Source organism: Pelophylax lessonae, assembly GCF_965119305.1.
Source record: "Pelophylax lessonae genome assembly, chromosome: 4".
NCBI classification, from domain to species: domain Eukaryota; kingdom Metazoa; phylum Chordata; class Amphibia; order Anura; family Ranidae; genus Pelophylax; species Pelophylax lessonae.
Genome location: NC_138771.1, coordinates 173,179,767 through 173,207,081, shown reverse-complemented (window position 1 = coordinate 173,207,081; position 27,315 = coordinate 173,179,767). Strand labels below are relative to the sequence as shown.

The 27,315-nt window shown below is 37.8% G+C and overlaps 1 protein-coding gene across 24 annotated transcripts in view; it reads right to left on the bottom strand.

The window, feature by feature from the left end:
* The window catches only part of CELF2 (CUGBP Elav-like family member 2), a 713,329-nt gene that overhangs the window by 188,448 nt on the left and 497,566 nt on the right, over positions 1-27,315 (bottom strand). For all 24 annotated transcript variants that reach the window (XM_082254349.1, XM_082254360.1, XM_082254366.1 and 21 more), the window contains one exon: positions 3,089-3,137. In XM_082254349.1, the coding sequence (XP_082110475.1) occupies positions 3,089-3,137 (49 nt within the window). The remainder of the gene's footprint in view (positions 1-3,088; positions 3,138-27,315) is intronic.

The following is a 27,315-nucleotide window of genomic DNA, read 5'->3' as shown; positions in this document are numbered from 1 at the left end:
CTTCTGTGTGTAGTAGCCTCCCCAGCACCCCCTAATACTTACCTGAACCCAATCTCTGTCCAGCGATGTCCACAAGTCCCTCAGCAATCCGGGACTCCTTCCTGATTGACTGAGACACAGCTGTAGTCCCATTGGCTCATGCGGTTGTCAATCAAAGTCAGTCAGTCAATCAGGAGACAGAGGGGCTGGGGCAGAACAGTAGCTCCGTGTCTGAAAGCTGCTTGCTGTGGGGGCACACAACTGAAGGGAGGGGCCAGGAGCTACAAAGAGGGACCCGAGAAAAGGAGGATCTGGGCTAATCTGTGCAAATCCAACTGCACAGAGGAGGTAAGTATAACATGTTTGTTATTTTTTTTTTTTAACTGAGACTTTACAATCACTTTAAATGTGCTCTCATGCAAAATCTTGCTGCCAGTGAATCAATCCATCCCCACTGTGAAACTACCTCTGTGCCCCTTTTGCATGGAAGCTCACCTCCTTTAGAGGACCCCCCTTTTTATTTAGCTATGGTCAGTCACAGCTCTGTTTGTAGATCCCATGTAGATTCTGTGTAATGAGGCACTCTCCATCTCCTCAGTTGCTTCCACTATCCAGCTTATTTAACTAGTTTGGTCAGAACTCCCAAGGAAACAAGAAAACCCACATAGTGTGTACCATCACTTTATTTAAAAATCATATAATATAATGCACTCACAGTTTGCAGTTTGAAAAGTCCATGGGACTATATACATCAGAAGGATTTTTTCTAGCCGCTTAAGGATTATATGGTGATACTGCATACTGTGACAAGTGCTTTTCAACTGGCAAACTGTGAGTGCATTATATTATATGGTTTTTAAATAAAATCATGGTACACAATATGGGGATTTCTTATTTCCTTGGAAGTCATGACCAAACTCGTTAAATAGGCTGGATGGTCGGAGCAAGCAAGAAGCAGAGAGTGCCTCATTGCACAGAATCTCAATGGGAGGAAAACAAAGAGAGCTGTGACTGACCTTACCTGAAAAAAAGGGTGGGGGGGGTCCATTAAAGGAAGGGAGCTTCTATTCAAAAGGGGCACAGAGGTGGTTTCAAAGTGGAGATGGATTGATTCACTGGCGGCAAGATTTTTTATGATGGCACATTAAGGCAGTGTGAAGCATATCAGGTTTTTTTTGACTGTATATATGAACATAAGTATCTGTTTAATTGTGTGTTCTGCCACAGTTGTTGAATTTGCCCTCACACTTTGGTTTTTCAAAAATACTATTGTGTAGAGCTACATTTTATTGCCAAAAGTATTGAGACACCCGCTTTTATGCATACATGAACTTTAAAGGCATCCCAGTCAGGACTCTGTGCAGGCCAGTCAAGTTCCTCCACCCCAGGCTTGCTTATCCATGTCTTTATGGACCTTGCTTTGTGCACTGGTCCAAAACATTTGGTGGAGGGGGGATTATGGTGTGGATTTTTTTTTCAGGGGTTGGGCTTGGCCCCTTAGTTCCAGTGAAGGGAAGTCTTAAGGCATCAGCATACCAAGACATTTTTGACAATTTCAACAGTTTGGGGATGGCCCTTCCAGTTCCAACATGACTGCGCACCGGTGGACAAACAAGGTCCATAAAGACATGGATGAATGAGTTTGGGGGTGGAGGAACTTGACTGACCTGCATAGAGTCCTCATCTGAACCTGACAGAACACCTTTGGGATAAACTAGAGCAGAGACTGCAAGCATGACCTTCTTGTGCAACATTAGTGCCTGACCTCATAAATCCGCTTCTGGAAGAATGGTCAAACATTCACATAGACACACTCCTAAATCTTGTGTACAACCTTCCCAGAAGAGTTGAAGCTGTTATAACTGAAAAGTGTGGATCAAATCAATATTGAACCCTACGGACTAAGACTGGAATGCCATTAAAGTTCATGTGCGTGTAAAGGCAGGTGTCCCAATACTTTTAACAATATAGTGTACATGAAAGGACAAACACTTTATATGGTTTATTGAACATTGCACTTTTGGAGTTCATTGCAATTTTTATGTGTTTAACTTGTATGTAAAGGTGGAGGAGAACTTATTAAGGGTGGTTAGATATTTTAGGAGCACTTCAATATTATATAAACCAATCCATTGGATAAACTAGAAAATAATTTTGTGTTCCTTCGATATTTGCTCAAGGGAAAGAATGGGCCTATAAGAGTTTAACTAATATGTATTAATATGTAGAGATGGAATAATATAGACCAAATATGGGTGATTATATCACTTTGATTAATGCCTTTAACTATGCCATGTCTGTGCATTAATTAAACCCCTAAACTGAGAACATAGGCTCCCCTGCACAAAGTTTGGATGTAAAGATGAGCTGGGAAGTGAGGCAAAGGTCCCTTCAATGCCAGCTGACTGATACCAATGAATTGCTGGTGGGACCAAAAGGATAAAAATGCTCTTAAGGAAAATCCAGTATGTGTATTCAAAGCACACTAGAAGTTATGTATTACATTTCTAGCAAAGATAAAACAGGGATGTTGCCTGAAGATCAGATGTTTTTTTTTCTTGACCAGCTTTGCACTGGATTCTAGTTGGTTGATTTTCTGCACAAATCTCAGAAGTACTACAACAATATATATTTTGTCTAGTTCTGTTTTATACCAACTGATAAAAAATATATACTGTATGTTGGATCTGCTATCTGATATGTATGCGACATAGACCAGATATATTGAAAGACCTGGAAAATTGTGCCTCCGGTATATTACATGTCACCTACAATGAAACCCAGAAATCACAAGACAACTTTTAAATTGCTACATACAGCTACAGTTGAAAAAAATATTGCTGATTAAGTCATAGTTCACAGTAAAAGCAAGAACATTGCTGATAGTTGATTCTGAAAAAAAAGTTATTATGCCTTTATTTACTTTGGACTGCCATTTTGTTTCGCCATAAGATTATACCATCTAGCATAGTGTAATTTACACATTTACCGCACAAATGGTAAAGCATTGATAATAGTGCCTTTTTTTAAAAAAAATGTAGAGGTCTATGCTAAAAAGTTTTGAGAAGTTGCTATAGAGAATTCAGAGGCAACTTAAAGTTTATCTTACCGTTTGACTTTTCACTATCTGCAGGTTTCATCTGAATAGGATGATGCATCTGAAACAAAAGTAAGAATATGATTAACTCTTTGGAATAAGCATCTTAAAATTAGAACATTCAGATGTATATTCAAATAAATGTTGGTTGTCCCATAACAGTCCCAAAATGTAGTCAGTCAGCCCTCACAATTCACAAAACAAAAAGCTTGTATAGTGCTTTGTAACTCCTAGTAACTGTTTTAGAGGCCCGGTTACATGTGCAATAAGATGGATGCATGTTTCCTTTCTTTGGTGTTATAACACCATTTCTGGTGTTTCCAGGAAACCTCATATCGTGTATTTAGTCTGTTGAGCATTTATTCTACTCTCCTCTGTTGAGTATTATTCCATTAGAAGCATCACATCTTTTACTGTCTAAGTCTTTGCTATCTTGACACAATTATCATATTTTTATCACATATGGGGTCCTACAGAAACGTGTGCTGTCACATGAATATCACTGTAGGTCACTGCAACTCATGGGAAAGGACATTGTTTTTTGCTGCTTAAAGTATTACTAAACCCAGGACCCTGCATTCACTATATCTGGTCTCTCACTGTCCTTTGAGGCTGCATGACCCCTTTCTGTCTGGACAGTGCTGGTTGGCCGTGTGCTGATCACATGCACCATCCCAAAAAAACTCTCTAGCAATACAAACTAAACTGAGCATGAGCAGTGTGCCTCCAAGGCTCTGTTCTATCAGGAGATGTACCAGGGACAGTATAAGAAGGGGAGGGTCAGAGAAGACAGGATCAAACAGCATTTTTACCCAATGCAAAAGATTAACCACTTAGGTTACACAGTGAGTATAACATGCATGCTTTACTGTATACACAGACTGATTTTACTGTTGTGGATTTAGTAACACTTTAATATTGCTGGTAAGTTGACACAAAGTGCTAAACTCCATGTCCTAAATTAATTGTAAACATAGCTTATCATAGAAAAATGACTGAGATTTTTAAAGCCATTCAGAGAGAAAGGCTATCATCCATTATGATCAATTTTGGTGTAGTTACACAACAATGTCATTTGTGCAGGGAGTGACCAGCCACCCTAAACTCCCTGGCGGTAAGTCTGATTGTGGCTCGGGGGTTAATTTTCAGTATCAAAAGCTCGGGTTACCTTGTAGTTAAACTTACCTTGTCCCTATAATCCCCTGATGCCCTCCCACTGTGTCCTCCGGGCCTATGCCAGCATCCACCTTCCAGATTCCCTTCCCTGCGAGCGCTGCGACACAGGGGGGGGGCGGAACCGGGTGGGAAATTCAAAAAAGCACACAAAACATGACATGATACATTGTAATCTGTTAGGATTACATTACTGTATCAAACCATTTCACCTCAGTTTTGTCCCTAGTACTTTGTCCAGTGCCCTGCCTGCACGTTTACGGTTTTATTCCTTGTATTTGTATTAATAATATTTTTGTTAATAATTTATTAATTGATTAATATCATTTAATAATTTAATTTATTATTTTATTAATTCATTTAATAATTTATCAATAATTTATTTTAAAAAAAAAAACACTTTTACTGTTTTTTTGCTAAGAATTTCAGGCCTACAACATAAAACAACAGATTTCCATGCAAAACAATGTACCGGTTTGACATTCAAAAACACTGACACAATCAGACCGCCAGGGAGGTTAAGTGTCGGTTCACACTAGGGCGACACGACTTCGAGCGAGTTATGCCGTCGCCCGTGCACCGCGACTTCGGCGCGGCTTGCAACGACTTCACATAATGGAAGTCAATGCAAGTCGCTCCGATGTCGTCCCAAAGTAGTGCAGGAACCTTTTTCTAAGTCGGAGCAACTTGAGTCGCTTCTATTAGAACGGTTCCAATTGCACAGCACGGTCCGCTACTTGTCAGGCAACCAAGTCGCCTGACAAGTCAGAACAGTGTGAACCGGCACTAAGAAAACATTATTTACAAACACATTCTGGTGAGGGGTAACACTTAATTTTGCTTCTTATTGATGTTGCAGAGATAACAAGTGGGAAGAACATCCCACACCTTAAGTTTTGTATATGGGCAGCCTGAAGTGCTTAGACTTACTAGTATGATGCAAACCCCATTCTGTTTCAGCCATAAGTTGTTTTGCAGAGAGTGAAATTGTGATGTGCGAGCCTGCACTATTACCTTCTTCAAAATAACTTCAGAACTTTCACATGAAATCCCACCACTAGCTACAGAGAAGGTCAAATACATGTGCAATGTTGTTTTACCTCAAATCATTTTATATTAGATATTTTATTGAATCTTCAAATCATTTTATATTACATATTATACAGTATTACACCACCAAATCATTTTATATTAGACATTATATTAGGTCTCCAAATCATTTTAAATTAGACATTATGTTAAGCCCTATTCTGCAGCCAGCAAACAGCAAGCAATGTAATCATAATATTAGTAGAACAAAAATCACCAGAGTCTAAATCCTGCAGTGATTTTGGTGGGAGCTTTTGATCCATATTAAAAATCTACACGCATGCAGCATTTTGTACTTAAAGTAGAAATAAAGTAGAAATAAAGGCAAAATAAAGGCAAAATATTTTTTATTGTTTTATTTTGGATAGAGAAAGTAAGGATTTTTTGCTAACTGTGTCCCCATTGGGGAGGTTTCCATTCACTTCCTCCCATAACCAAAAGCAGGAAGTGAGAAGAAATCCCTCCAAATGAGGGAATACCTGGTTGTCACCAGAGTTAGCATCCTCATTGGAGGATTTCCCCTCTATTACTATTCTATGGTCAACATGACAAATAGAGAAGGTGAATCTCCCTAAAAAGGACATAGACAAAAATAAAAACCTGACAGGCATTTAAACCACCTCTCCACTCTCTCCGAAACTAAAACAAAGTAGAAGTTAATGTCCTCTTTTCTTGCAGGAGTGGGTGCAGGCACACATTTACAGCCCTGGTGTGCCGCTACCACTAAACGGAGAGATGGGCTACAGAATCCAAAATAAGTTCTAGCATGTGTCTGATCTTTTAAAGATGCATATGCCACATGCACATTTTCAACTCATGAGTCAAACTTTTCAGATTATATGGGAAGTTATGCAAGCAACCATACTGAGCTTTCAAACAAGAGCAAATGTGGCAATCATACAAATGGATTTTTTAATAGCAAGCTTTTCATAACCAGGAATTTGTCTTTAATCAAGTTAAAGTTATACTACACAAAGAAGCATTATTTGTCATACTTTATTGAGATAAATGCTGGCATGCACCCAAATGCCTGACCAGCCTCTCAGCGCTCCTGGCTCCTCTCCAGAACAGTGCTCCAGTGAGCACTGGAGGGGAAGAGCAGAGATTGGCGATTGACTTTCAAGGCTCTCTGCTCAGAGTGGACTGAGAACTGAGCTCTCAGAGCCAATGGGGGAAAAGCTGCAGCATCAGACCAATGCTGCAGCTTGGAGGTGAATATGTATGTTTTTTTTTTTTATAAATCCCAAACTTCTCCTTTAATTAATGTATATGAACATTTTAGCACCATAAGGAGGACTTTTGTAGATCTGCATGAAGCCAGTTATTTATTTACACTAAAAAAGACTCATAGGGCTTCAGATACTCAAAACAGCACTATAAATTATAACAACATTGTTTTCTTTTACACTAATATTATATAACAAGGATACATTTTTTAAAATAACTAGAAAGTGACCGTCTTTGATGTAGATAATGCCAGCCACTGTATGATCCCTTAATAGGAATAATGCATGCAAATACTGTATGATCCCTGAAATACAAAGCTTTCTGTTTTATATCATTAACAAAACTGATTTAAACAGCAACCATTATTAAATGAGTTTGTGTTTCTCATACATAAGCATGTGTTTGAGGTTTTATGATGCCCTGCAGATCTACCAACCTATTTTGGTGGTTTAGAAACACTGTACACACACACACACACACACACACACACACACACACACACACACACTTCCAGTACCTCTTCCTTCTATTTTCTTTCTTCATGTGCATCTCAATTATAGATTCCTTCTTTTCCTGTCTTTACTTTAAATATTTATGGCCTTTGAACTGTCATGACTTCAGTTACAGAGGGCTAGTACTGGTCATGTAATAATATGTGATTCCTTGATACTCTACAACCTATTCGACTTACATCAATGCTGGAATGTGATTTAGGCTGAAAGGTGGCAATGTATTAAACAGTAACTGTTTAAGGTGAAAATGCCAAAGAAAAAATAATTGCTCTCAAATGGTTGAAAAGCTGTTTTCTGGTTGCAAAAACATTTTTTTTATGTTGCTGTTTATTTAAATATTATATGTATTTATCTGAACAAAGTCATTGTTTAATTAAAACAGTAGTAACTTCAAAGATTCAGCATGCTTTGATGTCTTGTACAGTATTGATGAAAAAAAGTTTTGTTTACTCAATGTGGAGAAAATGTAAAATATAAGCTTTGTAGAGCTTAAAATCCACACCAACAATATGATTTATGTGAAATGCTAGTAATGGTCATTATTATGTGAAGAACATGTTATGTGCCCTGTTTATTAAGTGTGGAACAGAAACAGAAAAGGCTGATTAGGTGTACAGGATAGGAGATATATATATATATATATATATATATATATATATATATATACACATTTATACATATATATATATATATATATATATATATATATATATATATATATATTTACTGTATATATACATATATTATACTGTAAATAAATACAAAAATACAAGGAATAAAGAAATAGAGATCAGCTGAAACCACAACTGGGTCCCTATTCCAGAGGACCTGCATCCATCTACATGCATACCTTTCGCATGCATCTACACTTGCATTGTTGAGCAAACCAAGTGGCATTAGGCCTGCTCAGAGACCAAGAGCCTTTTCACATGTGTCCCATGTGCCTCACCATAAATTCCCTGATGTCTTTGTATGTTTAGTTGGCACAGTAATGCTCTGAATTATATGACTAACACATCTCCGCTCTGTTTTGAAAAGTTTGGTACACACACAAAAAGTGTTCAATTGCTCTGTATGGCCACACTTGATAAAAGGTACCTTAGCTTACACAAATATTTGTATGCAAGATATCTCTTTTTATTAAAATGTTATAAAACAAATTTTAATTAGAACCCCTTTACATGATAGATGACTCACGGTAAAAAAAAAAAGTTCTTCATGTACGCTGATTTTAAGGGATTGTGTTTTTTTTCAGTAAGTGTTAACTGTGTGTTATTGTAACCCCTATATCTATCTATCTATCTATCTATCTATCTATCTATCTATCTATCTATCTATCTATCTATCTATCTATCTATCTATCTATCTATCTATCTATCTATCTATCTATCTATCTATCTATCTATCTATCTATCTATCTATCTATCTATCTATCTATCTATCTATCTATCTATCTATCTATCTATCTATCTATCTATCTATCTATCTATCTATCTATCTATCTATCTATCTATCCTTCTATCTATCTATCCTTCTATCTATCTATCTACACACACACAATATTTTATATAATCAATACAGCTTTACAGTTGGCCTGTATGCCAGTCAGTAGGATCACTAGTAAATTATTACTGTGAAAACATAAACCACAGGCCAAGTCACCTGTAAAGTGTATTGTTTTTTAGACTGTTGGTGCTGTCATAAAATCACTTGACTGGCTGCTGATATCAGGTAAGGCTAGCTTCCACAGATTCCCTAAAGTTAGACATAGATAACCTGTCCATTTTTTTTTATTTTCTGACAGGGGACTCTGCATTCACATTAATTAAAACCACTTGTTTTTTATTCTCATGATAAAAAGGATAATAATTTTTCACTCAGCGTTCACAAGGGCATACTGTCTTTTGCATCAGTTCTCAGAAGGGATGTGGAGCTGGAGAGAGTCCAAAGAAAGGGCAACAAAATTATTAAGGGGACTGGAGGACCTTAATTACGAGGAATGACTACAAGCACTAAATTTATTCTCACTGGAGAAGAGACGCTTGAGAGGTGACATGATAGTGATTTACAGATACCTCAATGGTGATCCCAGCATAGAAAAAAAAAAAGATTAAATCTCAGGGAGTGTAAGAGGACATGGGGCCACACAACGGGATTGGAGGAGAAGCAGTTAAACCTTAAGCTGCACACGGGGTTTTTACTGCCAGGGTGATAAGGATGTGGAACTCTCTTCCACAATTAGTGATGTCAGCGGGGAGTATTCATATTTTTTAAAGACTCTTGGATGTGCATCTTAAAGAACACAACATACAGGGATATTGGAAATGATTATGGACACACGCACACCTACACAGGTTAAACCGGATGGACCATTGTCTTTATTCAACCTTACCTACTATGTAACTATGGACATTCTGGTACAGATCCTACATTTAGGAAGTTTAACACTAAGAAAAACAAAATATCTAGTTGCTATATCTCTGTATGTACTGTATAGGTTTAGCTTAGTAACCTGGGGAGATGGGGTATCTCTCTTCAGCTCTGCTGTATCAAATTTTTAAAGCTGAAGATTCTTTCATGAAATACGAACAAAAGAAGAGATTCCCCTGAGGTATGGGACTTTAATGGCAATAACCAGACCTTGAGTAGTAAGTATATTTCAATAAATGTATTATTATACAAAAAAGTTGTGAAAAATCAATTCAAAAGTATAACAATTTATAAACAACACTTAAAATGACAAGTGGCCATGTGTTACGTCTATTGGACTGGAGGTGGCTGAGACTTCCAAAGATAACCAGATGCGTTTCGGTCAATCGCCTTTTTCAACGGTCAGATAGGAACAGATCTCAGACACATGGAATAGTCCTAGACGAATAGTCCTAGAAGGCAGCTCATGTAATATATCCTAATTCCACAGCATTGTCTTAGTCAATAGATTTAGGGGCAAGTGAAGAATGGATAGCTCAGCTTTACTTCTTCCTGGGTCACCTTCTGGCTCATTGGAGATGATATTGCAGGTTTAATGTCCAGTGAGACTGGAGCTGACACTGAGATTTGAAAATAGGTCCAAAAAATAGCAGAGATGTGTGAATTACGAGAGTGGCTAAGCACACTTACAAGTCATTTAGAAGGTAAAACCACTATGCATGTATATATTTTAGCTGAGCATTAAAAGAGATGTACGTGAATGCTTTTTGTTTTCAAGAATTATACTTACCTAGTTGGATGCAGCATCGCTCTGATGCTGCATCTGTCCCCCGGCGCTTCTGCACTGAGAACCGAATGATCGAACGCCACTGATCACTCGGTTCTGACACCTCCCCGAGCAGAGAGGTGTCAGTCAGCAGCTCTCTGCTCTGCCTCCTTCTCGCTCATTGTAACACTGGGATGTGGAGGGGCAGGTAGCTGCCGACTCAGGCTCTCAGCAGCCCGCTCAGCAAAGAGCGGACTTCAGCCCGTTCTCTGCTGAAAATGGGTCACAGGAGTGCAACATGAACTGCACTCCTGTGATCTATAGGGGATGTACATCCCCTTTAAGCTGTTATGTTGGATATGTTATTTAAATGCATAATAAATGTATCCATGTAAGCGAACACAGAATTTGCTAGTTAGTATTGATTATCCATAGTGGCTAAATGTAGTGGATAGGTAGTACACTAAATATGTATAAAGAAATTGTAAACTAAGAAAACTGAAGTAATTTTTGTTACTATTGTAACATGTAATACAAGATTCACTTCTTAGAGGAGACCGAGTAATGTAATCTATTTCTGCTAAAAATAGGGTTTAGAAACTGGTTCAACCTGTGTGGAATTCTATCTGGGAATTCTGAGTGTGTCTGTGGTGATTAATTTATCATTTCTGTCAGATTGGTCTAATTGGCTGTCAAATGACATTGCACAATCCCATCTGTGACTTCATTTTATCTGTGCTGCTACATCTGATGTAGAAATGTACACAGACTGGAAATAAAAATTAACAATTATGTCCTTACATGAGCTGTTTCAATGTGTCCACTGTACAGTCAACAAGTGGAATTGTTATGCTGCAACTGTAAATTAGGAATGAAAGAAAAACAAATTGATCCAGTTACTAAAGAGAAAATGTCACATTTGTCTAAAACAATGCTGTAAAAAGTTTTTCTCCCCCCAAAAGCTATGTCAAGCTACATGGGCTAGTGAAGGCCTGAGGTGATTGTTTATAGTACTTATAGGCTGTGAGTAAAACATTTATTGCACCATATTAGTACATTACAACATACACACTGGTGTGAGTGTTCCCACTATTATTAATTGTTAAAGTACTTGATGTTTATTACACATTCAGCAGTGCACTACTATGAATGAGATATTATGAATATTCAGTGTACTGGTATAAAGGAGTAGTTACTGGTATTAAACCTGGTTCTATAAGAAGGATATTATTTGCCTGGGAATTTAAATCTTCACACATTCATAATACAATGCAATCAATAGCAGGCAATCAATAGCAGGCAATCACTACCATGCTTAACTTAGCCTACCCAAATGAAAAACCATGCCATATGGAAGATTCTGCTGTCGGTGAATCAGCAACACAATCACTGAGGAGAGACTTCAATTTACTTGAATCCCTCCCTTGCTCACCCAGAGCATTGTTGATTCTCGTTGGCTAGATAGTAGGTGGCAGCAAGCTCACAGGTCCAGCTAGTGCAGGGGCAACTTTATAGCAAGTGGTACTTCACGACAGGATCATTCATTCAACATTGGTCTATAACTTTACCTTACTGGCAAATCTCGTCTTTAGTTCATTTTGGGTGACCCCCCCATACACAAAAAGGAATAATGTAATAATGGCTCCAATCATTTTTCTATCAGCAAAAAAAAAAAAAAAAAAAAAAACCTTGCCGATGTTGAAATTCTCATATTTCTTTATTATATAAGTCTTACACTTTCATGTTGTTGCACAAATGGATTTTATAGCAATTTCACAATCATCTACCTCCATATGTCTTTAAACAGCAAAGTGGTGAATGACCATTTCTGCTATCTCATTTATACATTCACTGCAGAAATCACCCTGGCTGGCTTGTATGCCTTTTAATGGCTGTGAACAGAGTCATTTGAGGATGGCTTTGTTCTGAGACAGTGTGGTTGATTTACTAAAACTGGAACGTGCAAAATTTGGTGCAGCTGTGCATAGAAACCAATCAGATTCTAAATTCAGCTCGTTCGTTTAACCTGAAGGCTGATTCGTTTCTATGCAAAGCTTCACCGGATTTTGCACGCTCTAGTTTTAGTAAATCAACCCCAAACACTATCTAAACACTGCAATGGCCAATCACAGTTATCACAAATGTAAACAGTATAGTGTTTACATTAGTAAAGAAGGAAGGAAGGGAGGAAGGGAGGAAGGGAGGAAGGAAGGAAGGAAGGAAGGAAGGAAGGAAGGAAGGAAGGAAGGAAGGAAGGAAGGAAGGAAGGAAGGAAGGAAGGAAGGAAGGAAGGAAGGAAGGAAGGAAGGAAGGAAGGAAGGAAGGAAGGAAGGACTAATAAATGAATAAATCACTCATTCATTAATTTCTAATCAGCAGCACCATTTGTAAGTTTGTTTTTAACCCTTTTACCCTTTCTGCTTTATATCTAATCTCCATGCTGTCTCTACAGTGACCTGTATATTAGACCCTTTCACCTCCCACATTCTGCACATTTATACATTAACCCCCTCATTCCCATTCTCTCATTGTATGTGATCAGTACTTTATGCTTCTTAACCTTTTCTTCCTTTGTGTATGACTTGCACATTTAGGGTAGGAAGCATCATTTACACTTAAACTGTTTCCGTAACAAAATCGCACTGCAGAGCTATGACAGCATCTAATTTGCATATGTTCTTAACCATAACCTGCTCCAACACTAGTGTGTGCCACTATAGAAATGGAGTGAAAATAGATATTTTTTCACTTCTAAGAAACAAAAAGCTAATTAGCAAGATATATGGACATTGTTTCAGAAATGTGCCTAAACACTTCAGTAAGTGCTGGACTTTATAATGACTAAACTAGTCTATATGTACACTGCGAGAAAGTGAAATGTCACCTGTATAAATTGTGCCAACTAAATACAGAGAATTATTTGTAAAGACCGCATATACAGTACAAGTTTTTGCATATTTATTTATACTGTAGGTAATTTAGTGTTTCTGGGGTCCATACCTTTCAGGACTATGTAATATACAGCAGAGCATGTTTAACATACATCACATAATATGCGTTGCTGGAGTCAATATTAATTAATGTATAACATACCAAATGTGGGATGGTATGCAGAATGCATCAGTCAGAAGTAAATGGTAACTTATATGGTGGATCCGTATTCAGTGCCCTCAAATGTTGGTGATCAGTAGTAAGTGGACTTATATACCGGTGTTCAGTGAAATGTGTTCTTTGGTGAGGAGCTTTGGAGTTTATTTAGCTGAGAAAATCTACAGAGGTCCCATGCTTCTTCCTTCTACCCTCCAGAACTATGCACACTTATGTCATGTTGCAACTATGCAGACATAATTGAGTGGAATATTACTCTACAAGTGACATTATAGTGGCATATTTTTTTAGGGTATCCAGATCCTGGGGCATGTGCCCTAGCTTTCTGGGACTACCACCACCAATGCTTTATAAGGATGCTGGGGGTTGGATGGGAATTTGATGGTGTTCATAACTCCCTTTGTTTTGATTTTCTCTCTCAGTTAACTACTACAAAACTCACGCATTGATAATTGATCACAGTGGCTGTCAGATTTGCCAGGGGAGCTTGTTTGCATATTAAGGATTTGTGAAGATTTCAGCAGGTACAAAAAATGTAAAATATATTTGAGCATATTTACTACCAGGTTAACTTGAAAAAATTGTCACACTTGACACTTGGCACACCTCTTTATCTGAAGAATTTGATAATAGCAAGCTCTGTTTCCTGAGGTTTTCTGCCAAACCCTTTCAACAGGTCCTCTTAACATTTAAAAGTCCAATTTGTTTCTATAGTTTGATATCAGATTGTAGTAGTAGTGAGTTCTGCCAGATGTAACATAGCAACTGAACAGCTCATGACTGCTGGAAGTGAGAGGAATCCAATTAAGTTTTTTATGTTGCTGTGTTAATTTTAGTCTTTTTAAGACAAAACAGCAAATTATTCTGTCACTATGATAACAACAAGCAGACACTTGAGAGGTGAGGTGCTGTTGTGCGATAACACCACCAAGTAAGATCTTGCAAATGAGGCAGACTGTCCCAGGTGTCATCTTATCTCCCACCTACTAATTAATGCTTAATTAAGTCATTTATAGCAGGTTGTTCATTAAATATGAAGAAGGCTTGATTATTTGGATTTGCTTGTTCTGTGGACAGAGGTAGAATCGTATAAAAGTCCAGTTAGATAGTCTAGGATATCATAATACAGAAAAATGCAGAAATACAGAAAGAGACTTAGGAGATATGAGAATTTGCTCTGGTTTGATTTGAAAAGGGGCTATCAAATTCTATTTGAAATGAAAAAAACCTGAACTTAGCAGTGAATCCTATTGAAATCTGGGGGGGGGGGGAGGGGGGGTTCCTTGGTTCTCTGGTTCTCTATCTCTTCTTGATCTTACTCGTGCACTTTGATGCCCATACCTTTTATCACAATAAAGTGGCCACTTCAAGAGGATCGGTGTAACACTTTTAGGGTGACCGGGATTTGCGTGCATTGCTCAGATGAACATATCAGGCTGCGGAAGTGCATGCAAGTCCCTGCCTCCTTAAAAATTGTTCTTACATCTGTCCAGATGAAGTGGTCACTTTGCCACTGCAGACCTCACCTTGCTTTTTCTAGGGGCAAAATGTATCTTCTTTTTAGCATACGGGGCTCCAAATACTACACAGTAAGAGATGATTCAGAATCCACTGGCAAGCTTCAAGTGAAACTACCCATCACTTTCTTTCTACATCCTGGATGGATTTAACGCAACCCCATTGATGTGAATACATATATATATATATATATATATATATATATATATATATATATATATATATATATATATATATATATATATATATATATATATATATATATATATATATATATATATTATATATATATATTTTTTTTTAATGGTACACCCTCTGATATTATTCATTCCACTTTCTCTCTGATCTTTTATCCTCTTTTTCTCTATCTCCTGATGGTTTGAATAATTTCTACATACCTAATTGGATTTTGTTGCTGGCACATTTGATAGGGGACTCATCTCATTCCCCTTTCAGTCCTCATTGGTTTCTTTCTATGATTCTTTTTCCAGGGACATGAAGGGAAGAGCAGCAGCACCAAAAACTAAGGATACAATTCTATGACCATAGTCTGACTGCCTTTCCCCAAAAGAAAGTCTGTAAAGCATCACTTGCCATCAACTACCCCACCATGCCCAGTAACAATCTTCCCAAACCAAGTGTATTTTCCCAAAGTTGCTTGATTAGAGGAAAGAAATGGCCCCAAATCTCCCGAATACCCATTTCTTGAATACCAGCTTGGTATTTCAAAAGCTTCCATAGAAGAATCTGATATATAGGGTTTCATTTACGAAAGGGAAAAAGGCTGTTCACTTTGGAAGGAAATTTTCCCTTAGTTTAGTTAAGGTAATGAAAATTCACTTTGCAAAGAATGCCCAATTACATGTAAAAAAAACAAAGACAGTATTTCTGTTTTGCACATGATTGGATGATAGAAATCAACTGAGCTTTACCTCATTCAGATTCCTAAGCAAAGTAACAATTCTCTTGCAAAGTGTACAGCCTATTTACCTGTAATAAATAAACTTCATAGAAACTCACGGGGAAACCCTCTTGCCTTGTGGCAATCCATGGTAAAATACATAGGGGGGAATTTACTAAAACTGGTGCATCAAGCTTTGACAAAAAAACATAGAAACTGATTGGTTTCAATGCTCAGCTGCACCATATTCTGTATGCACTCTTTTTAGTAAATCTCCTCCATAGTGTGCTACCAACAATTCTTTATGTCTTTCATTTGACATATGTGGCTTTTTATGAAATCATATAACAGTTCAAATACAAATGTATATTCCTAAATTGAAGTGAGTTTGTTTATTCTAAAAAAAGTAGTTATTTCATTTTTGTTGATTCAGTAACTTTAACTTTAAACACAATACTGTAAATTGCCAAAAATGACTGTGCCATTGGGCAAATGTTTCAAACGGCAGCTTCCATGAGTTTGAGATACACATGAATTTCTACACATACATTAAGCATCTCATGTTCTTATTTCAATCTACATCATGGAAATAATGGATCAGCTTTCATAATGAAAACACCAATAAAGCAAATGTTCTAGCTAGCTACTACAGCAACTTTGCAATAATTTTCTCTTGTCTGCATTGAATAGCATGAACGACTCCATTTGCTTAGCATGTGATTATCTTCTCATTTTAATCTAGATGTGCACGTCTACATTTAATGTCAAACTACTTCTCTAAAATGCAATCTCTGTAAGGCCTGCTGATGCTTCTCGATTGCTCTCAAGAGAACGTGGTTATTATACAAAGTCCAGCTGTTTTCTCATCATTCACCATCATTCATGACCTCTGCACACTTAAACTTTAACAATGGAAGCCCATTCTGATCTTTTTCTGTAATTAGATACATCATGTTTTCAATGTCCAGGCAATTATTTTTCCTCATAACTTCTCGAGTAAGAGACATTGTTCTATTAAAGTATGAATAAAGAGGAGCCAGAAGTTATTCTTGACTTATTAAGTCTAAGGGCACTTGACCTACTACAGCATATCAGAGAGCAGTTACATTAATCTCTTGGTTCATCTGATATCTGACTGGGAATGTCAGCACACAATAGAAGATATACAGTACCAGATTACACTGTAAAGTAACCATAATATTTAGATCAATCCAGTCACTGTGCACTGTACACCTCACCCATGCACCATAACCTATTTACATTAGTGAAGGAAAAATGTCACAATAAAATCTGAAGTTGGTTTACATATTACTTTTACATATATTATAATGCAGTGTTACTGTTTTGTTATACATTTAAGGTTAACCTTACGGGATGAAATATCTTTCAAAAGTACCAGTATTGTGCCAAAGGAGGCACTTCCAATTGATGCTTTCCTCGTGAATTCTCTGGATACTCTAAATTACCACTCTGGTAAATATAAGCTTGTTTAAATTTTCATGCCAGTAGAATAGGCATAGGGTTCCCAGAGTGCTCCATAGGAAAATTCTAAAGTGACTTAGAGACACATTGAGTATCTGTAATGCTATAATACAGGCATTTCGAGAGGTCGTAAATAATTCAGGTTTGATTTAGGCAGACATTTTTTTTATACTTTTAGGTTTGTAAGTCTATATAAATATCTGATTAGGCAGTGACAGCTGTTTTTATTTGTTGCGCCGCTACATTTAGATCCTAGACTGTTCCACAGTTCCTACTTCAGAACCATTCAGTGCTGCATGGGCATGCTGCAAAGGAGTGGTGACTACAAATAGAGCCTTAATTGTAAAGGCCTTAACATGTTTGCTAACATAGGAATAAGTACATCATAGAAACAAATTTCTAACAGAGAGAAGCTCTAGTTCTTTATTTCAAATTACAGTGGAGTTATTGGTTTGTGGCAATTTTTTTTTTTTTTTTTTTTATAAAAATGTTTTTGCCTGCTCCTCCTGATTACAGCATCTTGTTTGTGGATAGTACCCAAATAATTCCATAAGGGAGATCACCCATGTTGGTGTCTGAAGAGTTTTAAGAAGTTGGCGGCTTGATCCACCAAATGGTGTTTACCTCTAATCACCTTGGCAGCCAAAATATCCAAGCTAAGCATACCTAGATTTATGTGTTATTTAAAAAAGCAATATAAAGAGCGCTGATGATGAAAACTATTTTTGTATTCATTTGATTTCCTAATAAGAGGTGTTACACACAGTATATTAACATTCACCATATGGATTTTTCTTTTAAATGTGTGTATATGTATGTATATATATATATATATATATATATATATATATACACTATTGCACAGTTCACAAGTATCAAAAATTATGGATCTATTATTACCTGTTTTAATTGCATTACATGACCACTGAGCAGGAGACTTGCTTAGAGCTCTGAAATTATTCAGTCTTAATTGGCACCTTTCTTTGATATGCAAGGAAAGCATTTGGATGAAAAGGCAAGCACAAAGGCAATGCCACTGGGTGTGAAGCTTTTCACCATTCATCAGTCAGCATTAATTCCAGAAAAATACTGATTTTCCTAATCACAGTGAAACCTTCCTAGTTAGAGATGATAAAGACTACACTATTTGACGTTACTTTAAATATCATTAAAAATATCAGGTCAAATATTAAGCAGAGTAAACATTTATAAATTAAAAATAGTATGTTCCATATTTAAATAGCACTGACTATTCTAACCAGAGAATATAGGGTATCAAAAAACAAAAAATACAAATCCTCAAATCTGGTTCCACAAATATTTGTTGGGGTCCCAAGATGAACTCATATAGCTTTAACTTTACGTAGTTCTGTGATTTTGGGATTTGTGAAAAATAGCAGGCTGTCAACCAGGGTATCAAAAATGGTACTTTAACACTTGAAAATCTGATAATGAATGGAGTGGGCTTCTTTGATCTTAATAGGCTATTTAATGTGTCTGGACAATTTTTTACATAATAATTAACTGCATCCAAATCTGAAAAATCATTATGCAAAGGACACCTACATATTAAAATATAAGGACACCTATATTAAAATGTGTGGTAGTAGTTCAAGTACCTTCGCTATTCCTACAATGAGACCTAGTTCTAAACTTCTGCATTACCCACATAACCAAAGTCTTTAAGTAAAATGCATTTTAGGCTCCCATTACTTCACTATTTACTGACAGTAGAGATGTCGCGAACCTAAAATTTGCCGTTCGTGGACGGCGAACGCGAACCTCCGCAAATGTTCGCGAACAGGCGAACCAGGCAAACCGCCATAGACTTCAATAGGCAGGCGAATTTTAAAACCCACAGGGACTCTTTCTGGCCACAATAGTGATGGAAAAATTGTTTCAAGGGGACTAACACCTGGACTGTGGCATGCCGGAGGGGGATCCATGGCAAAACTCCCATGGAAAATTACGTAGTTGACGCAGAGTCGGGTTTTAATCCATAAAGGGCATAAATCACCTAACATTCCTAAATTGTTTGGAATAACGTGCTTTAAAACATCCAGTGTGTGTATACGATCAGGTATGATGTTGTATTAATCAGATAGTGTAAGGGTTATGCCCGCTTCACAGTGACAGACCAAACTCTGACAGACCAAACTCCCCGTTTAACGCACCGCAAACAACCACAAACAGTCCATTTGCAGTGGGTACAGTACAGTCTGTGGACCTGACACTCGCTGGCAGGCAACTATAAAAAATATATTTTTTTTTAATTTGCAAGTTGCTGTGCCACCGTATATATGAGTGGTGGGCACTGCAGTGGGCACAGTACACTCTGTGGACCTGACACTCACTGGCAGGCCAGGAAACTGCAATTATAAAAAATATATTTCTTTTTAATTTGCAAGGTGCTGTGCCACCATATATATATGAGTGGTGGGCACTGCAGTGGGCACAGTACACTCTGTGGACCTGACACTCACTGGCAGGCCAGGCAACTGCAATTATAAAAAATATATATTTTTTTAATTTGCAAGGTGCTGTGCCACCGTGTAAATCAGTGGTGGGCACTGCAGTGGGCACAGTACACTCTGTGGACCTGACACTCACTGGCAGCCGGCAGGCAACTGCATATAAAAAAAAATTACTGAAATACCAGCCCTAGAAAGGGCTTTTTGGGGTACTGTCAGGATGCTGTCCTTACAGCAGGAGTGGACCGAGAACACTATCTAACAACTGTCCCTATTAACAGCAGCAGCACTCTCCCTGCTCTCACTAACACACTGCTTCAGAATGATCTAAGATGGATGCTGCCCTTGCTTTTTTATAGGAGGTGGGAGGGTGTGGGAGGGAGGGTATGCTGATTGGATGGAATGTGTCTGCTGACTGTGAGGTACAGGGTCAAAGTTTGCCTCAATGATGAAGTATAGGGGGCGGACCGAACATCGCATATGTTAGCCCACAGCGGCGGACGCGAAAAAGCGATGTTCGCCGGGAACTGTTCGCCGGCGAACAGTTCGGGACATCTCTAACTGACAGTAGTGTTGTCGTATGTACTACTAAGATATAAAGGTAGAAATATGGAGGAGAAGTACGTATTACTAAAATCTAATGGGAGAAGCCAACAACATTTCATTCTAAAACTCAAATGTCAGCCTTAGGTAGGGGAGAAATAAGTTCTACTTAAAGCTGCCAAGCATGGTAGCTCTCTGGGAGCTTGAGCTATGTTCCTAATTTGAAAGGAGCTCTTTAGAATCAAAACCTAATGTTTTGTAACTTTTTGAAGTATTTTCTATATTAATGAAGTATTGAGAGCAGAAGAAAAGTTAAAAGATAAATATCAAACACTGCCACCTTTCTAAAGATAAAAATTTGCAGTAGGCTCTAGAACTCATAAAGGAATGGGCTCTGTGTTCAAGTCTAATGTAAGTTCCTAGAACATGTAAAAAAATGGGGTGCTTAGCAAGAAGTTCGCCCGATGATGAGTGCCCCATAATGCACTGCACTGTTGCAGTGCATTGATTGCTGATGATTGGCCAAAGCATGCACCTGAACTGTATGCTTTGGCCAATCACAGTACAATGTCCTGCCAGAGCCATGATTGGCCAAAGGCAGGGTGCCTTTAGCCAATCATGGCTCAGGGGCTAAGTCCACTCCCCACACTATATAAGGCTGCTGCTGACACGGCAGCAGCCATGTATATTGCGTGACAATATAGATTAGACAGGTAGTTAGTGGATAGTGTGTTGAGTTAGTTTAGTGCAGTCAGTGTAGTGTACAGGCTTACTCCACTTTTAAAATGTATAGATATGTTGTAGTCCTGGGTCCCCTCTCAGTGTGCCTCAAGTTTCGTGTCCCTGTAACTTATAGTTGGGGAGCAGTGCCATGTCAAGTTGACCAATATTTTCCATAGACGCCAATGTTAAAGACTAGGACCAGTGCTATGCCAAGTTAAGCAATATTTCCCATATACACCAATGTTAAAGACCGGGAGCTGTGCCATGTCAAGCTGACCAATATTTCCCATGGATGCCAATGAGCACTGAAAGCTGAAAATTGGTCTAGGCAGGAAGGGGTGAAAGTGCACTGTATTTAAGCTGTTAAGGGGAACCCTATGACAGAATTTGAAAAAAAATTCCAAAGCACCCACCCCCCCCATGTTGAGGGCATGTGGCCTGGTATGGTTCAGGAGGGGGGGGGGTGCTCACCCATCCCCTGCCCTTTCCTGACCTGCCAGGCTGCATGATTGAATAAGGGTCTGATATGGAATCTGGGGGGGGCTATGCATTTTTTTTATCTGTATTGCCAGGAGCAGACAATACATTACAGCCGCGGGCAAGTTTAAATGACATTTTTTCCTTTAGAAATGTCAGTATTGCTGCAGCAGGCTCTATACCTAGTGCAGGTACACCACTTTACAGTCACATTAGGGGGACTCCCCAGGCATGATATTTAAATGAATTTTTCATTTTTATTGTTTCACTTTAAGCATTATTAAAATCACTGCTCCTGTAAAAACAATAGTTTTAAAACATTTTTTGCATTGATACCCAGGTCCTCATACACTTTTCATGGCAATAACTTGCATTTAAGCCTTTAAAATGAGTACACTTGGTTTTTCATGTTCATGTCCCATAGACTTTAATAGAGTTTGCATGTTTGCTAGAACTTTTTCCCTGTTGAAGATGTTCTGGTGCAAACAGAACAGGGGGGGGGGGGGGGGTGTTCGGCCCATCACTAATAAACTCTGACTAGGTCTATCACAGTTTGCTTAAATAAGCATCCAAATTTTCGGGAAGCTATTTTGTTTGTTTAGTATGGCCTAACAACGACCCAAAGCAACCCATGCCAATTTATCATTGTCAAATGAAGAAACAATGAATTTTACTTGTATGTACTTTGTCTTGCCTGAAGTACTTTTGAATCCCATATTTAAAAACCTGAAATAGTACAATAAATGTGGGACATGTTTATTTATAAAAAATGTTTTTCAGTTTCTAGGAAATAAGACCACATTGTGTTAACATCCTATGCCAAAATGTATTTCTATAAATTCCGCTATGGAAAGTTAGTGTGGTCGAAGCAACAAATGACCTTTGCAACTGCATGGGTTTTGTCACACATTTCTTAACAAGGACATACACCAGTGAACCTATAGCTGTATAAATGAATGCATGTTAAGAGAAATTGTACAATAGGTTACTGTTCACTGACCTGACTTCTACAGTTTGTACAGATTTTTAACAAGGAAGGTCTTTATTTCGCTTCATGGTTTTGCGTACACAGCTTTAGATTCCTTTGTGTAAATCCACCAAATGCATAAAAATGTGGATAACATGACCTGACATGTAAAACATGAACGTAAAAAATATATGCCAAATGATGAACTTATTTTTCTCTATTTCAACAAATCAAACATTAAAATTTTTTTTTCAGCATGGGGATTCATGAAACATTTGCAAAATATAATTATGGTATTAAAATTGAGTTACCAGTACCTTTACTAAATGTGTATGACTTTGTTACTGACGTTTTACAATATAAAGTAGTAGCATAACGTTTTTAACAGAGCTCTATCTTTTATAAAGAAAGCATCCCCTGAGCTCCATGCAAGTGACTGTATCTAGGCCAAGAATGGCAATGCGGGAGAAGAACATCAGCATACTACACACAGGAGGAAGCTTTTTCTCAAACAGCCTTTCCTCAGTGATCATTCTAACAAGGATCACAGTTTTTTACAACTGTAAAATTGTAACTTTGTAGCATGTTACTCTGATGCTGCTATAATAGCAAGAAGTAATGCATTCTGTGAATTGATGTGACTGAGTGCATTGTGACCCATAGTAGTAGTGGTCTAGGGGTTTTACAGCCAGTATTCATTTTCACAGGATTGGCTTTGCATTTGTTTGTATTATTGTATTTATTGCACTTTAACTTGAGTTGTTTTATTAACATTTACATTTAACTATATATTTAAGTTGTAGTTCCTTATTCTAGAGTGCAATGCACTTTATACTACATGAACAGATTTTTTAAATAAATTACCAATATTGTCCAACATTGCTAATAACCAATATTTAAATGTTATGTTATTTATGTTACAATGTATGTATATATACATACACAAACACACTTTTAAAACAATAGAAGCTAATTTAAACACATAAAAGATACTGAGAGACACAGCAAGAGCTATGGAAAACACAAAAACATTTAATTTTTAATGATTTATATAGTAAAATAACATTACAAAAAAAACGCAATATACCAGGACCGCAAAAACTGAACCGCGATGGAGCAGGGGTTTACTGTATATAGCAAGAATTGTTGCTCTACATAAACATGGCTTAGGCTATAAAAAGATTGCCAAGACTTGAAACTGAGCTGCAGCACAGTGGCCAAGACCATACAGCGGTTTAACAGGACAGGTTCCACTCAGAGCAGGCCTAGCTATGGTCGACCCAAAAAGTTGAGTGCACGTGCTCAGCGTCATATCCAGAGGGTGTCTTTGAGAAATAGACGTATGAGTGCTGCCAGCATTGCTTCAGAGATTAAAGGGGTGGGGGGTCAATCTGTCAGTGCTCAGACCATATGCCACACACTGCATCAAGTTGGTCTGCATGGCTGTCTTCCCAGAAGGAAGCATCTTCTAAGGATGATGCACAAGAAAGCCCACATACAGTTTGATGAAGACAAGGAGTCTAAGAACAGGGATTACTGGAACCATGTCCTGTGGTCTGATGAGACCAAGATAAACTAATTTGGTTCAGATGGTACAAAGACCAGTGTGTCTTGCCTACAGTCAAGCATGATGGTGGGAGTGTCATGGTCTGGGCCTGCATGAGTGCTGCCGGCACTGGGGAGCTACAATTCATTGAGGGAACCATGAATGCCAACATGTACTGTGACATACTGAAGCAGAGCATGATCCCTTCCCTTTGGAGACTGGGATGCATGGCAGTATTCCAACATGATAACGACCCCAAAAACACTTCCAAGATGAACACTGCATTGCTAAAAAAGCTTAAGGTAAAGGTGATGGACTGGCCAAGCATATCTCTAGACCTAAACCCTATTGAGCATCTGTGGGGCATTCTCAAATGGAAGGTGCAGGAGCGCAAGTTCTCTAACATCCACCAGCTCCGTGATGTCGTCATTGAGGAGTGGACGAGGACTCCAGGGGCAACCTGTGAAGCTCTGGTGAACTCCATGCCCAAGAGCGTTAAGACAGTGCTGGAAAATTATGGTGGCCACACAAAATATTGACATTTTGGGCTCAATTTTTTACTTAGGGGTGTACTCCCTTTTGTTGCCAGGGGTTTCGACATTACTTTACATTGTAGTAAAGCGTAATTTCTTCAGTGTTGTCACATGAAAAGATATAATAAAATATATACAAAAATGTGAGGGGCGTACTCACTTTTGTGAGATACTGTATCTATCTATATATATTTATATATAACATTGAGAAAATAATGAGTAGCAAGAGCTAATTTTGAGCTAATTGGAAATGAATGAAGAGAATGAGGTATAAGGGAAATAATTAATACCATAACTAACTTAATGGGTTTACTATGATACATAAAAAAAAGTGGGGGAGCCGGTAATCTAATTGGAGTAAGGAATATTTAAAAAGATGGCTTGAAAAAGAGAAGAAATGATAAAGAGTCTATATTCTTAATTAATTTGAATTTGAATGTATAATAATAGATTTAGGGCACAGTCTTTCCATGGCATACTTGAAGATTAATAGCACTAGAGCATCAACAAGAAAAGTGTTTAAAAAAAAAGCCCAGTTTGACACAGAAGCGAAGGAAACGTTTGTCTGAAAACGGGGATAAAGCCAGCAGGTTGCACTGAAAAAGACATAATGATGCCACAATGTAAGGGAAATCAAAGTAAATCAGAATGCAGTAGCAAGGCCACACTGCACTTCAGTGATCTTCGTGAAATAAAAGAAAACTGTAAAAATAACTTTCAACTTTATATTTGATCGCTGGTAAAATATTCTTTACGTTAAATATCCCCCATGGAAACTTTTAACTCTTTCAATAGGCTTAGGTTAAACTAGGCATATACTGTTTGTTTTTTTGCGAGAATATAACAATCTGAAGTGTTTCTTACAATAATTGAGTAGCGTAAAATCGTAAAAGTATGTTAACGACAAGAGTCAGAACATTGCAGAACTTTGCAGACTAAAGAACTGTGCTGTTCAACATAAAATATATTAGGAGGAAAAAAACAGAACATATTTTTAAGGTTCATTATTTGTATTATTTTTCAGGATTTACAGTATATAGTGGCAATGGTTTGTGCAACGCTTTACAGCATGAGGACAGGCAGTATAGTTTCAATACAATTCAAGATAGGAGGAATCAGAGGGCCCTGCTCATTAGAGCTTACAATCTAAGAGGGAGGGTCAAGTTATGCAAAAGGTAATAACTGTGGGGGATGGGCTGATGGAGAAAAATAAAAGTACAGTTGTTGGATGGAGGCAGGATAGGTTTCTCTGAAGAGAAGGGCTTTCAGAGATCGCCTAAAAGTGGACAGAGTAGGAAATAGTCGGGCATTTTGGGGTAGGGAGTCCTATAGCATGGGAGAGGCTCAGGAGAAGTCCTGGAGGTGAGCATGAGAGGAGGTGGCAAGGGAGCTAGAAAGCAGGAGATCTTGAGTGGAACGAAGACAATTATTTGGTTAGTGATAAGTATAGATTTTTTTTATTATGAAATAATTGTCTTAAAGCCCAACTCTGAGAACTTTACAGTTTAAAAACCAAAAAAGCATTGCTTGAGATGCTCTTTTTCCCTTACTTACAATGATGCAGACATCACCAAGCCAGTGTCATTCTCTGCATCATTGAGGATCACCCACTCCAGGAAAAATCAAAAGAGGAATAAGACCCTGAGCATCACATGACTGGACTGAGGCCATCTGGAAAAGGTAAGTATGAAGAAAATACTGCTGGGAATACTGGAGGGGGGGGGTAGTAGCTCAGTTTTGAGATTTAGATAATATTAATAAACTTTCATAACACAGTGAGGCCGATTTATAAAGTTGTTTAGGTTCAAAATTTCAAGTAATTTACATTTTTTGACCTAGCTCAACAGCCACTTTTCTAGGTATTTTTACAGTGAAAATGAGAGAATTGACTAAACAACTTGCAATTTGAATGGATAATAGAACCAGTCCTTTAAAAAAAAAATAAAAAATTCAAAAAGCAACTTTAATCTGAAAATATTGGAGATGCAGACACTATTGTAACAGAGGATATGAATGCCACTTCAACAATACTAAATTAAGCACAATTTATCCAATTTATAAATTATCCAAATTTTAACATGACATAAAAAACAAGAACAAACTTTTTTAAACTGCGGACCAATAACTGATCTTACAAAGAAAAAGTTGGCGCAAAAAAAAAAAGTCAAACTGTGTAATTAAAAGTATCGAGGCAAATGATTTCAAACTTTAAAAAAAAAATGTCAGCATGTCTTCTTACTCCTCCAGCAAACTAAACTTTGGTTAACAGGTAAGGAAGTTAATTTGAAAAAAAAAAAAAAACAGCAAAGGTAAAATAAAAAGGAAGAGTGGGAAATGAAAGCAATGTAAGAAAAAAAAAAAAAAAGTGACACCATTCATCTAGACCTGCAGCCAAACACCGATGACTTTGTCTGTTTAGATGATAATATGTATGAGTATTGGCTGTGATCCAGCCGTACTCTGCTTTGCCAGTGTAGACAATACATTTATGGCATTTATGGCACACAAAATTGGGAACTCAAAACCTTGAGGAACTTCAAAACCCCACAATTAGGAAATATGGTTTGAGTCAGGGCCGGTACAAGGGGGACAGAAGGGGCACCTGCCCTGGGCGTTGTCCAAATCTGTGATGAGGGGGGAGCACTAGGAGCTTTTGCTGCTTCTCCTTCCTCACAGGAGGGACTGTCATTCTCCCTCCTGTTACTGCATAATGAATTGATTCCCCTGACTCTTCCATTCCAGCAGCTTCAACTCTGCCTTATCTTCCCTGCAC